This window comes from Hydra vulgaris, chromosome 01 (genome assembly GCF_038396675.1).
Source record: "Hydra vulgaris chromosome 01, alternate assembly HydraT2T_AEP".
NCBI lineage: Eukaryota > Metazoa > Cnidaria > Hydrozoa > Anthoathecata > Hydridae > Hydra > Hydra vulgaris.
In genome coordinates this window covers 24,295,756-24,311,200 of record NC_088920.1, presented here as the reverse complement: position 1 = coordinate 24,311,200, position 15,445 = coordinate 24,295,756, and the positions used below count along the sequence as shown (strand labels likewise).

At 26.8% G+C, this 15,445-nt stretch overlaps 1 protein-coding gene across 8 annotated transcripts in view; it reads left to right on the top strand.

Annotated features, from left to right (window-relative positions):
- LOC101237520 (autophagy-related protein 16-1) overlaps nucleotides 1-9,717 on the top strand; it is a 65,769-nt gene extending 56,052 nt beyond the window's left edge. For 5 of the 8 annotated variants that reach the window (XM_065787727.1, XM_065787730.1, XM_065787726.1 and 2 more), the window contains 6 exons: nucleotides 3,153-3,206; nucleotides 3,424-3,488; nucleotides 7,023-7,107; nucleotides 7,355-7,402; nucleotides 8,627-8,725; nucleotides 8,848-9,717. In XM_065787727.1, coding sequence (XP_065643799.1) covers nucleotides 3,153-3,206; nucleotides 3,424-3,488; nucleotides 7,023-7,107; nucleotides 7,355-7,402; nucleotides 8,627-8,725; nucleotides 8,848-8,941 — 445 coding nt within the window. In that variant the 3' untranslated portion in view covers nucleotides 8,942-9,717. Of the gene's footprint in view, nucleotides 1-3,152; nucleotides 3,207-3,423; nucleotides 3,489-7,000; nucleotides 7,108-7,354; nucleotides 7,403-8,626; nucleotides 8,726-8,847 lie in introns of those variants that run through there. The other 3 variants (XM_065787728.1, XM_065787732.1, XM_065787733.1) reach the window with 3 other exon arrangements.
- Nucleotides 9,718-15,445: the final 5,728 nt, after the last annotated feature.

Below are 15,445 nucleotides of genomic sequence, written 5' to 3'. Positions count from 1 at the left end.
TATTTGAATATTTGTTTTTAATAAATTGAAGTATTTTTTTATACTTGATAAATATGATTTTAAATTTATTGTTTCTTTATTATACATTGTTAATCAATACAAAAAAAAATATATATATATTCATATATATATATATATAGATAGATAGATATATAGATATGTATATATATACAGTAAACTCCTGGTTGTATGAACTGGCACTTAGCCGAATTTCTCGCTTATTTGAAGCAATTTTCGTTCCCCGTGAATTTTTCTTAACAAACTCATGGAAATATCCATCTGTTACTCGAACCGGCAATTATTTGAAATTTAAAATGAACTTACTTTGTTTCACACAAATTTTATTTTATTAAATTGAGCAAAAATGTCAAATTATCAATCAAAGATAAATATCTTGCCTTTGAAGATCGGAAAAAGGTCAAACTAAAAAAAATGATGCCGCAAAATTTAGTGTTCTTCAAAACACTTTCACTTACTAATTAATGATTATGTTTTATTAAGCATTAAGAAGACATAATCATTAAGAGTCAGTCAATTTGAAGAAACAAGTTATGTTTTGGAAAGCATGATTCCGTCTATAAATTTTTTTGATAAATTGTAAAAATTTTATTTTTTTATTTTAAAATTTTTTTTGAAGGTAAAGACTTAAACAGCATCTGATTTCAATCTTCATCTTCTTTTTTACTCTCTTCCTCTGTTAAAATTTGATATTATCTTGAAATAGGTCATTTTAAAAATGATTTTCAGTTTGGAGGTTCCCCTAGGAGATTTGAATGTCACTGGGAGTTTACTGTGTGTGTGTGTGTGTGTGTGTGTGTGTGTGTGTGTGTGTGTGTGTGTGTGTGTATATATATATATATATGTTTATATATATATATATATATATATATATATATATATATATATATATATATATGTATATATATATGTATATATATATGTATATATATATGTATATATATATATGTATATATATATATATATATATGTATATATGTATATATATATATATGTATATATATATATATATATATATATATGTATATATGTATATATATATATATATATGTATATATATATGTATATATATATATGTATATATATATGTATATATATATATATATATATATATATATATATATATATATATATATATATATATATATTTATAATACAAGTTTTATTTTGCACATTTTTACTCAAAAATAATTGAAAATTATAACAGTGTGTTAGACATTGTTCGTTGATGGGGTACCAAATCTGATGCTTGAAAATATTCCAGCTTGGGTGCTTGAAGAAGTCCTAGTATTTGATAATAAGCTTCATGTCTGTCATCCAACTTGTTATTTTTTTCCTTAATCTGCTCCCTTGACAAAATAAATTTTGGCTAAGCCTTCCTTCCAAGACATTTTCCTAAAGAACAGGTTCCTCTTCAACATCTTCTTTTATTATATCTTCATAAATCTTTTCGAAGATCTTCTTCTCTGGTAAGTTTTCCTTGCAGTAGACCATCATGTGAACTTTTACTACATGATGGTCTTAACTTTTAACAATAACTTTGCTTTTTCTATTTATTACTTTGTAGTTATTTTCATCATTAAAAATTACTTGATTCCACTTTCCCAACTTAATTTTTGTGAGCCAATCTCAAGCCATCAGCATGGGTTTTCTAACAGCTGCATAAATACCAAAGTTTTTTCCTTAGTAAACTGTTTTTAACTGTGTTTGAAGAAAGACTTATGTTATTGTTCTATGTTTACAATAACTTAACTTTGGATTGGCTCTTACTTAATGAAATATGAGATTTTTTTAAACTCCATACTTTTTTTTTAAACATTTGGATGCTATCTATTGTTTTAAATGTTTTCAGAGTATTTCTAATGCAGTTTTCAGAAATTCTAATTTTCATGCTATTTCTCTGTCATTGATCATGGAGCCAATTTTTAAATTCTTTTAATTTTATAAATTTTTGATTCATTTCTGTACGTTTTAAATTCTATATCTAATGTTTAAATTTAAATTTTCTGAAGCTCTAACATTATTTTCGATTTTTTTGATTTGGTTACATCATATTCAGAATCATCTCTTTCTTTGCATTAAATAAAACTTTCAAATGGGTCAAAATCATTTGATTTGTCTATCCCTACTTTTTTGTTTTTCTTGTCTGTTGACTTCTTTTTTTAAATATATTTGTTTACGAAGCTAAAAACATTAAAACCATTTTAAATTAGATGTTTATTAAACAGAACAATGTTTCATAAATAATAAAAAGCAGTGATCAGTAAAATACCAATAATCACGAATAAAAGTGTGTAATATAAATTAATATATAAAATAAAGTATATATAAATAAATGAATTTATATAATATATTATTATATATAATTATATATAATTTAATTTCAATTTATAATAATTAAATAAAATTTTATATAATTTTTTTTAATATAATAAAAAGCAGTGATACCAATAATCACGAATAAAAGTGTGTAATTTAAATTAATATATAAAATAAAGTATATATAAATAAATGAATATATATAATATAATATTATATATAATTATATATAATTTAATTTTAATTTTAATTTATAATAATTATATAAAATTTTATATAATTATTTAAGTGAAAGATGACTACTATAAAAAATATTAATTAAAAAAATAAAAATTACAAAATCCTGCTTCTAAATAAGTTTTTTTTTTTTTTTCATTGCAGGTACATTTAAAATAATAAATTCCTATAGTATAAAGTTAAAATAGTAAATACCTAACAAGTAAAAATATGACAAAAATTGGCAACTCTTGCCATATTCTAACAACACAGTGGTATTATTAGAGGATTTGACAAAGCTGTTTTATTCAAAAAAATGCTACGAATATTCTGTTGTATACTGTTTAGTGAACTTTTTGTTTCTGAATCGTTTTTCTTACTACTATTTAATCTCAACCAGTTTTTTAAAATATTTTTTTTAGTGGAAATCTATCTCAGTTATCTTAGTTATCTCAGTTATCTCTGTTTTGTCTCAGTTATCTTAGTTATCTATACTTATCTTAGTAAACAAAACAATAAATACAAAGCAGATTATTATTTTAATTTTAAAAAATTGTTTCACATAGTGCATTCCATGTTTAATAATATTTTGCATTTAGAACTACTATCATTAGTGGCCATTTTGATAAAAAAATTCGCTTCTGGGATATAAGGTATATTATATTTTATCAGTAATTTAACATTTTATTTGTTATACAAATGAATTTTATTTTTTTGATAATGTCTAATGGTTATTATTAGCATAATGTTTTATGCACAGTGCTGTGCATATGCTCCATGGTTATGGTGATAATTCTCCATGATTATGGTGATAATTCTCTATGATTATGGTGATAATTCTCCATGATTATGATAATAATTCTTTTTAAGATGTGATCAAAATTCTAATGAGATTCAGCTTCAAGGCAAAGTTGCATCTTTAGATTTGTCCCAAGGTGATAATGCAATTTGTTGAAATTTTTTAGCTTGACATATAGATTCTTACATGCATGCATACATACATACATACATACATACATACATACATACATACATACATACATACATACATACATACATACATACATACATGCATGCATTCATACATACATACATGCATACATACACACTTACATATTTACATACAACAAACAAACATTTAAACATACACGCATACATGCATTCAAACCATTATTATATTTACTAAATTTTTTATTGGCTCATGTTTTTAATTTTTTCGTTTAATTAATTTTTATCATTAATTTTTATCATTTTTCAATCTAGCTCCCCTTCTTAATTTAATGTTAGAAATATATGGCATGTATGCCATATATTTCTAACACTAATATACATTCTACAGTTTGTGATGAACTTAATGTTAACTAGGGTTTGGGAAAACCCGGTACTTTTAGACCCGACGAGTCCGAGTCGAGTCTAAGAATATTTATCAGGTCCGGGTTCGGGTCCAATACGTCTTTATAACTTGCAATTTTAACAATAGCATGAAAGGATTTTTTGCTCTCATGCCGATTTTTAAAAATGGATTTGGTATACGTTAAGGTAAATAAAACAACTTTTAGCCAGTTCTAGGTCTAACGTAAATATTTTTATAATAATCTTAAACTACCAAATAAACTTAATATTACCTTTTGAAAAATATCGCATTTTATAAAATGCATGTAAATATACAAGCAAAAATAAACTCAACTCAGTTAAAATTCTTGCAAGTGTTGAATACAAAACAGAGCAATAATTTTTATTTAAAAAATAAAACTTTAAAAAAACTAATGTACTTAATGAATTGTCCGATAACCTAGAACAAATTCTTGTACAGAAGTTGGATGCTACAGAAAATGTTCGTTCAGAATTTGTTGATTTTGGTTTTATCGTCATTAACGCTTGATACAATTTTTCTAAATATACAGTTCTTTTTTTAGTTTTTCAAAATAATAAATTTTTTTTCCTAATATTAGCTAATTTATCTCTGCTATTTATTCAAGTGCCTAAATTTGTTAATTCAACTTGTCCATACTCTTCGGCGTCACCGTCGTTCTTGTCAAAATAATAATTTTCATCTTGATCATCATTAATATTATTTTGATCTTGGTCATTTCTATCTCCATCAACGTCATCTTCATCTTGCAAGACGGTAACACTTTTCTTTTTATATAGTACATCACAAACAGCTAAGTGTATAGTGTGATTCAAACACAAATTATAGAGACTAAGAGATTTCCGTCCAAATTTTATCATTACATTTGCACCGTTGCCTGTTCAACCAGCTATATGTTTTTTAAAATTAATATTATATGTGTTTAAATGTTGTTCTACTCTTTCAACTAACTGTACAGCTGTACATGAGTTAAAAGTTCTCACTAAACCCAGATTATAAACTTCAGAGTCAATTCCATGAAAATTGATATTGAGGTATTTCTGAATTTTCATACTCATCCATTCATCAAGTGTAATGCTAAATCGTAGGCCTTCTTTAATTTTTTCTTGTAACAATTCTAATATTTCCAACTTCTTTTTTTCATAAAACTTATGAATTAAATTCATAACATCTCTTTCAGCTTTAGGAAGATTAATACTTGATTTTGCTAAACTTTCACGAATAAAACTAGACATTGTAATCGCCCTAACTGATATACAATCAGGAGCGGCCATTTAGAGACAATTTCTTCTAAAGGCTTTCTTGCGAGGGAAACGAAAATGTCGATAGTTTTAAATCGTTTGGCGCCAGACTTTTCTCCCATTTCTTCCCGTGTTGGTAAAAAATTCCATGTTTAACTTTTAAATGTTTAATCATTGATGAAGTATTTCCATCTTTGTTTGATATTATCGTTGAACACTTATTGCATTTTCCACTTTTCAAATCGGTACATTGAGTGAAATACTCCCAAACTTTGGAGTGCTTTGGCATAATGGGGCGGTAAAAAATGTTCTAGTAAAATTATGATTTTTCACTTTTTTCCTAAAATAGAGAAGTAATTAATAAATGAAAAGTGTTTTTTTTAAGTTTTTTAAATACGCACTAAAAGAATTAACTTATTAACTTCAATCTTTCTAATCAAAAGTTTTTATATTAGTGAATGCTTTTAAAGCATTTGCTAATATAGAAATATTAGCAAATGCTTTAAAACTTAAATTTTAAATATAAGCATTCGCTTATATATAAAAACATTTGGTTCAAAAAAATTTAAGCTATGAAGTTAATTCTTTTAGTGTGTATTCGGATATACATGGAAACATACATAAACTTGAATGTTCTCAAAACATCTAAAAAGTTCAACTTTAAGTTAGATTCACAAACCCTACTACGATATTTTTCTAGAAAAGGTAGGAATCCAGCTTGACGGCGCACCGCTGCCTACAAAACAAGGCAAAACATTCAAACCATGAGACTCGCCGAGCCTTAAACTGGGTATCGGATCCAGGTATTTACCCACAGACTCGCCGAGTCCTGGTACCCGGAACCAAAAAACCCTAATGATAACACATACCAGAGAAAAACAATTTACTGCTTGACATGCAAAAATTTATTAAAGATGTTTTCTCGTCTTGACAAGATAATGATACATTTAAGTGCATAAAAATTTTTTTCTGGAGAATTTACAAAGTCCAGTTATGACATGACCATCACAAGATTTAAATTAATACCCAATAAAAATATCATATTTAAATAATAAATTCAATAGAATAAAATTTTTTAGATTTAATGTTAAAAAGAAGATTAAAAACAAAGAATGAAGAAGTGATTGAAATAATTCATCTGATTAATACAAATTAAACCATGGAATTATTAAATTTAATTTAAAATAAATTTAAATATATACGGTAAATTTAATAAATTTTTTTTTGACGTTTTTATTTTGTTTTGGTTCTCCACTAAAATAAACAAATTTTGTTTATTTTAATGGACGAGAAAATGAATACTTTTTCCAGTAAATAATAATTACACTTTTTTAAATAATAATGATTGTAAGAGTCAACTTAAAAATAGAGAGTATTATATAGGACAGATGATTATGACAATGATCATTTCACAGATGATTAGAAATATTTTTTTTCAGTAATAATAGTTAATGCTATACTACTATTTGTGTCGGCTCTTTAAAGAGGTTCTGAAAAATGAAATTAGAGGTTTTTCTTGTCACAATAGAATTATACTAGCTTTACCCCAAACCATATATATATATGTGTATGTGTGTGTGTGTTTCATAAAGTTTGACATGTGTATATATGTGTTTATGTGTTATTTGTGCTGTTGTATGTTAAACTAAATATATATTTGCACAGTATATATTTAGTTTAACATACAACAACACAACTATATAAAAAGTATATTAAATGTATATTTACACAAGTAAATAAAATAAACTATAAATACATATATTACATTCACTTGTGTCTGATTTAAGTAAATGAATTTTTTTTTATCATTAAAATGTTTTGGTCACAATACAAGCTACAGTTTTATAAAAATACAGATATGAATTATCTTTTGGCTTGCACGCGAGATGACTCACTAAAACTGATTGATTTAAGAAGAAATCAAATTGTATCAACATACAGGTACCTGAAAAAAATTTTGATTTAAAGTAGACTAGAAAATAACAGAATGTCATGTTTGTATGTAGTTTTGATTATTGAAATACTCAAACTGGATAAATGAAAAATATTATAAATGTATTTTATTGTATATGTAAATTATTATTATAACTGTATATTATTATTATTATAACTGTTATAATTATTATTATAAATAAAGGTATAGATAGTGTAAGTCTAGTTTATGATTTCTGAAATTGTTTAATTTTAGAACTGATGGTTTTAAAGTTGCGTTTGATTACACTCGTGCTTGTTTCAGGTAACTATATATATACATATATATAGACACTTTATTATATATCTTATTTAATGTTATATTATCTTATATTATATATCTTATATTATGTTATTGTTACTTTTAAAAAGTACACAGAAATTCAAAATTTTGACTAGATTGTAAAAAAAATTTAATTTTAAGGCAAACTTGCATGATTTCAATACTTTAGAAAAAAGTATTGAAATCATGCAAATCATAAAAACACGCATACAGTATGATTAGCTATTTTGACATGTCTTATCTTTATTAGTTGTAATGGTTGTGGGAAAAGAATCTGCTTTTTAGACAGCATGACACTTTGTATGATTTATTTTATTTTGTACATGTGATACATACCCTGTGAAAAGTAGTGCAAGTATAACTTTATGAGCAATGACACAATTAGGTTTTTTGTAAAGTTCTATCTTATCCAATCAGATTTTACTTTTTTTTTTTTACCAAACAAGCAACCACTGCTGAATAATCGAAATGTTAAATATCTCTAGTACTAAGCTATTAGCTAAGCACTACCAACATTGTCTTGGCTTAACATAAACTCCTGTTTGGAGCAAGTTAAGTTGAATCACATGTTTGCTACATTTTTGATTCAGAACATATCTCATATATATCTCACATATCTCATATATATTGATCATTTATCGTTTTGATAAAAATTTCTTATCTTCCATGGCCTAAAAATTTAACAGATATGAACCCATTTTTAAGAAAATTTTTTTTGTTAAACCCCCATAATACTCAATATTCAGAGAGCTTCACAGCTTAACAAACTTGCAAAATCACATTGATTTTGTTTTAATTAATGTATGAAAAAAATAAGATATATGACCCTGAAACCATGGTAATGTACTCAAAATTTAAAAATGGTACTATAAAACATGTTGAAAAGTTTGTAGAACTAAATGTTACATCAATAAAATGTTTGTTTAAGGCATAAAGAATTTACAAATTACTACACATATATAAGCACATTAAAAAATATGTTTCAAATTAAATATAACTATTTTTAATAATTTTTTTTGTTTTTTTAAATTTTAATAAATTTTAAATTTTTAATATATTATAAATAATTTTTAATTGATTATTAAAATAAGTAGATTAAATAGAATTTTAAATTTTTAATAATACAAATGTTAAATGTATATTTTGTTTTTGTAATATTTACATAAATATAAAGATCTATATATAAATTTTTATCATACTTGCTAGCCCGGATGCTCAATATGCTTTATGTGGGTCGCATGACAACAATATTTATGTATGGAATACACGCACAAACCAACTCGATAAAGTTCTTAAAGAGCATAAGTAAGGATATTTGTTTATCATGTTAATACCAATGTTTTTTTAAATCAATTAAATTTAAAAAGTGTTGTTTGTTTTTTTCCTTTCTTTCTGTCACAATTTCTTACTTTCTTTTTTTAATTAAGGAGCGCAGTTATTGCAACAGCATGGCATCCGAATGGATCTTGTATTTTATCAAGCGACAAAAATAAGCACGTTATTTTGTGGAATGACTTTTAACAGTGATTTTCAAATACGGTTTGGAGTGCTTGAGGAATCCAAGAGCAATGTTGTCAGTTAAACAGTTCCCGCTTTAGATCTAATATGGCGCACCTAGTTTTAATAACAATGTAGATTCTTATTGTTTTTTGGTGTGCACCTGCTGGTGTTAATCGTTTTTCTTTAAACAGTTTCATATCTTAAATACTATTCCTGTTGGCTATATACCTTCAAGTTGTTGCTATTGACATCAATGTATATTGTTTGAATGGATATTAAGTAGATAAGTAGGGTATAGATGGTATTATAAGTAACCGAGTTGAACAAAAAAACTAGAAGTTGAATTACGATCAGTGATCATAATTTAACTCTTTGTGTATGATCAATATGTAGAAAAAAACTTTAAAAACTTTTGAAAAGACTAGAAAATTTTTGCTAATAGTTAATGTTTTAACTTTTTATATTTAGCAAAATAATTTTTATATTATGTTCACTAAGCTCGTACATAAAAGCAAATGAATTGGTTGTTAGAAACATTTACGGTATACCATCTTCATTATGTACGAGTGGTTACACGTTGCTGGCAGATTATACGTACGAATCAGATTTCTGAATTTCTTGAAGCCACTCAAGGGAATTTTACTAAATTTATTTTTAATCTTTTTGACAAATTTTATGAATAATCGCTGTTTAACATTTTGTATATTAGCATACCGTACTTTTCGTTTTGATATTTATATAGAGTATAATTGTATGATATGAAATCTCTAAGAATTATATCCAGTTTTGTATTGAAATATGCTTATATATATATTTACCTTAACCCAATTGTGTGTAGGACACCAGGCAACAGATTATTATATTACTGCATCATACAATGGGTGAAATTTTTTTTTTCCTAATTAAATAAATCGCTTGTAGTGATTTATTTAGATTACTGCATATTTTATATAATTTTCTAATGTAATATGTGTTCATAGCAGTTTGTGTTAATAAGTTAGACAGTTTTAAACTTGATCTTGATATTTATACAGATATATTTTTACAACATCAGTATAATTTTTTTTTTAATATGTTTGATTTAAAAAGAAAATGCGAATTTATAGTAAATTTACCTAAAACGAATAAATATGCTGTATTAATTTTTTTTTTTTTGCCACTCTTTTTAAATATTCTATTTGAAATACAACCTAAATCGTTTGGTCATTTATAAGGAACTTACCTGAAAAAAATTTTTATGATTGCGACTACTTGAAATTATTTTTACTATTTTTTATTCTAATAATTGTTTTTAATGCTATTATTGTTTCTGAGTTTAAATTTTTATTATAAAATAAAGTATGCAATAATTAAATTTAAGTTTCTTTAGTGCTATAAAGTACCATTCTTAAACATGTAAATGTTTGGATTTCAAATATCAAAAAATACTGCATCCGCTCCTGACTGTTTAAACCAAAAAATGAAGCAATATAAGATTTATCTAGTTGTAGGGGTTTAACTAGAAGACACCTTATTAAGCATTGTTTTGTGATTGAGTATATTACCCGTGAAGGATATATGTTTTCAATGAGATTTTTGTTTTCTATTTTTTGTGAATTTGTTAAATATACAATTATTCAACTTTTAAGTTGAATATATTTATATTTAACAAATTAAAAAAAAAATGGTTCCGGTTTATTATATAGATGCCGCAAAATTCGTTAGCCATTAAACAAAATACCTAATTTTATACCAGTGCGATATTAATCTTACTTTGATATGAGTTAATTATTTTAATTTAGACACTAGTTCTAATATGAGATGATAACTAAATAATTCATATTTTTGGTTTGTCGCTTTTTTTCAGTTTTTTCATAACCATTGTGTAATCTATTTTTCGATTAAAAAACGATTAAACATTCGATGACGATAATAGTACTGTAGAATTTATGTTTAACCAAGAAAAAAATTTTGTATAGACATATTATATTATTTAAAAGATATTTTTTATCAGCTTTCTAATGATGTATTTTGTCACGTTTTTGAGCAAAAAAAAAAAAAATGCCAGATCAAAATGTTAATGGTGGGTTTTTCCTTGCCTGAGCATTTTTTTTAAAACAGAAATTGCAGTGCTGGTATTTATCTGGGGTAGGTAGGAAATATATATTTTTAAATATTTTATAATTTATATTATATTTTACACTTAATCCTAAAAATTTAAAAAAAATGCTCCTTAGATGCCCAGCCGCCCCCCTTCCCAGTCACCGCAAATCATGTTCAAATAAGAAACAAAGTATAACTAAACACAATCCTTTTTTTTAAGTTTAAATATATATATATATATATATATATATATATATATATATATATATACACACATACATACATACATACATACATACATACATACATACATACATACATACATACATACATACATACATACATACATACATACATACATACATACATATATATATATATATATATATATATATATATATATATATATATATATATATATATATATATTTTCGCAGATTTTATAAACACTAATTGCTAAAAATTTGAAAAATAACTAAATATAGTCGACTAACTCCTAAATTATTGTTATTATTCATAGAAGTAGTAATAAATACTTATAAAAACACTTAAAAACTATCAAAAGTAAAAACTATCACCATATGGCATTTGTATGCAAACATTTTAGTTTTCACGCAAAGTTTATTTTTTAAACTATTTAAATCTATACCTAAAGATAGGTAAAATTTTAGTTTTAATGCGCAAGTAAAATGCCTTTATTACATTATTATCATATTACGCGATACTTTACACGATAGAGTTGGTCAATATTTCATCATAAACATATATTATATATATATATATTATATTCAGCAAAATGACAAACCGCTTACCCCAACAAAAAGTGCATCACGTTGTCCGATAGCAATTGCTATAATAGAAACTGCTGTGATATATGTTAACGCAATCTTTTCAGTTCGCGCTGTATACAAAAAATATTTTTTCCCTACATATCTATATCCAAAAGTAATGCATCTGCCTCAGGTTTGGGTAGAACCATCCAACAGTACTAATTATATGAATGTTTTAAATTTGGCTGTATTATTAGCTAACTGTTAGAATATTTTAAAGTGCATAATTGATGAAAACACCCGAAAAAATCCTTTTGAGGAGTGATAGTACATACCAATGTGATATCATTCCAAGTATTTTTAAAATCCAGGATTGGCGTCCGTGAGAGAAATTTGCATTTCAATGTTTTCCTATAATAGTCATAATTAAAACCCATATTCTTGATTGAAAAACTTTATAGAACATTGTTTTTTTCTGTATTTCATTCAAATATTATACATTTTGCAAAAATAGCAAAGCAACACGAATAAGAGAGGTTTCTAAAGACTAGTTTCAGAAAATAAATTAAAAACAAGCTTCTATTCTACTCTACCAAATTTTTTCTTTTTTCTATTTGGAATGCCATTACGCTAACTAAACATGCTTACTATTTAAGTCAACAACACAGTTAAGCAAATACTTTCCATGTTCTGGGTCAGTTGTCTGCCTCTTGTACTGTTACCAGTGAGGCCTAAAATTTGAATGATGTGCTTCTGTGGCTTGTTCACTATAATGGCCAAGACCTTTATGATTCTGAGAGATAAACTGAGACACATGGAAGAATACAGCATGAACCTTTGGTGTGATGGTTGCAGGAAGATCATGGTATAAACATCTGAAGTTTTTAATGTGTTCTTGGTAATTTTTATCAAGCTGCATTCCAAAACAAGCCACAACCACCTTTTCAAACTTTCTGAATGTATCAATGAATGGGAATGCTGCAAATGCAGCTGCAGCTTCAGCCTTTTCCTGAAGAATGTCTACATTTTTCAACAGCTTTTGGCAGTGGTTTCCTTGAAAATTTCCACCATGGAAGGGCTGCAGAGTGATGTTTAATGCTTCAGGCCAAGTCTTGCATTCTGGCCAAATGTTGGCCAAGTTTTTGTAGAGATGGTTGACAACACCAAGAAGCAAGTGAAGTTCCATGGGTGGGATTGCATCCAGAATGAGGAACTCATCTGGGAAGTTCAACAATGGTAAGTGGATGACATTTCCAAATTGTTTAGCTTTTTTGACATCATTTCCATGAGCAATGAATTCTTGGTGTGCTTTTTTAATGCTTCCAAATGTTCTCAAAGAATCACATAGTCCAAGTTTTGAAGAATCAGCATCACACCAACAACATGGATGTTTACTGGCATGGGATTGAATTCCACAGATGATATTCGCAACTTTGATGTCACAAGAAAAAACAAAGTGAATTGAGTTTGACTGTGTCAGTTTCAAAAGGTTTTTTATGTTTTCATATGTTTCTGGCATTCCTTCAGAGATGGCAATTAAAAGTTGTTTTTTTACTCCAGAGTCTTTGAAGGAAGAACAGCAAAGCTTTGGTGGTTTTAAGACTGGACTTGTTGGTTCTGGAGTTGTCTCTAGAACACCTAGACTCATCTTAATAAAGTCTCCACCCCCATCAATTCCAATCTTAACAAAAGGCTGATCAGAAACATTTCGTGCAGATAACACAAACTGCAGTAGGCTGGAAGCATCCTTGCAATGTACAACTTCTCTGATTGTATCACAATTGGAAAGTTTCACTGTTGAAACAGTGAAGTAGTCATTGAGCAACTTTCCTTGTTCTGAAAATTTTTTAGCAAAGTAAGGCTCAACAATTCTTTGAGGGCTGATGCAGTTTAGTGTTGAAGCTAGTTATTTCATACGATTGTTGGATAACCCTGTATTAAGCTGAACTTTCACCAAGCTTTCAGCAGGAAGTGGTTCCTTGAAAAGTTGAGTTGGTACTGCTTTTCCTTAAGCAAAATTAAATATTTTTTAAAAATTGAATGGTGGATTTATGAATATTGGTTTTCTAAGACATAAACAAGAAAATAATAATCTCTAAATTGATCAAATGAACATACCAAGTTTGAGTGGTAATTTAGGACCCCCACTTGCTTGGCTAAGTCGCACAGTACCATTGGGTGATGAATCATTGTTTTCAACACAGAAGAAGCCACAACCTCTGCACCTTTGGTGTCTTCTTTTGCTAACCTTAGTAGGTTGACCCGTTTTGTTGCAGGGGTACAATGATATGGTAACCCTGGTCCAACTATTGTCAGACAATGTGAACATCTCTTATGAACTGTGGGAGGGCTTCTCTCTGCGACAACATTGCTGGTCATTGGTAATGGTGTTTTTCCATTGGTTTTTGCAATTTTGCAAATGATGCAGTTGCAATCAGGTAAATTTCGTGTGGGTTGTTTCACAAGGATGAAAGAAAAGTCATAGAGGTTAGGAAAAGGCTTTGTAGCCTTTCCTTCATCAATTTTATGAAGATGGAAACGACAGTTTGGGCACATCCCATGTGGAAGTCTATCATCATTTAAGTCCAAAGGTTCTGGTAAATGTTTTGTCAGTCTGTTTATCAGAAAGGGTCTCAGTGATCGGTCACTTTTTGACATACAAAGAATGCAAACATAGTTTCGGCACTCAGTGTGAGATATTGCTTTGTTTGGCATTTCAAAACTTTAATTTCTTCACTTAAATGTTTTTCAAAATAAATAAAAACACAAAAAATTCAAGTTTAACCGTAACAGAAAACAATAACAATTTTGACAAATTTTAAGCTGTAGGGCTGTGACAAATTACAAAAAAACACAATTACTAATTAGATTTCTTATATTTCATAATTTCTTTAAATTATTACTGGAGATTGTTTAATGTTGGTGTTTTACAAAAAGTTAAGTTTAAAAAATTATTTTACATTTAGATTTTTAGTTTTAATTTTAATTCAAAAGTATAATTTTAATTGGAGTGTCCGATTTTTGTAATATTTTTTCTGCAAATGTCAATTTGATATTTTGTTATTGATATTAGAGTATAATCTCAAGATATAATTAAAAAATGGTAGAATGAAGTATAGACCAATGATCCATACGTTTTGTTTTTTTATAAATCAAAGTCAAAGTTAGCGCCAAATGTCTGTACCGATAGAAACAACTTGCAAAAACTTTTGATATTAATTGGTCTCTTAATACTTTAGTGTTAATTTTATATGGTTTCCACTTAGTATAACTGTAAATGTACGCAAACTGGCAATCGGGAGATTTTTGAACAAAAATTAACGCCTTGTTTGAGCATACTCATATTACACAAAAATGTTGTTTTTAAATGAAGTCAAAAAAAATGGAACGGATTTATAGCTAATCTATTTTTTTTTATGAAAAAAAGTATCTTTATTTCAACATCAAAATTTTTGAACCACAGATTCTTCTATGTGTAATTATAATGATTTAAAATCACGAAAAATTAAGTAACGTTTTAATTAGATGAAAGGCGTTAATTATTGCGCATAAGTTTACGTTAATTACACTGCTTTCTTTTATCACCTCATAAAGTCAGTTTAAAAAGTACAATGTAACTTGAACTTCACATTCTTGGATGAAAAATCAAACATGAGTTGTATTTTCGACAAAT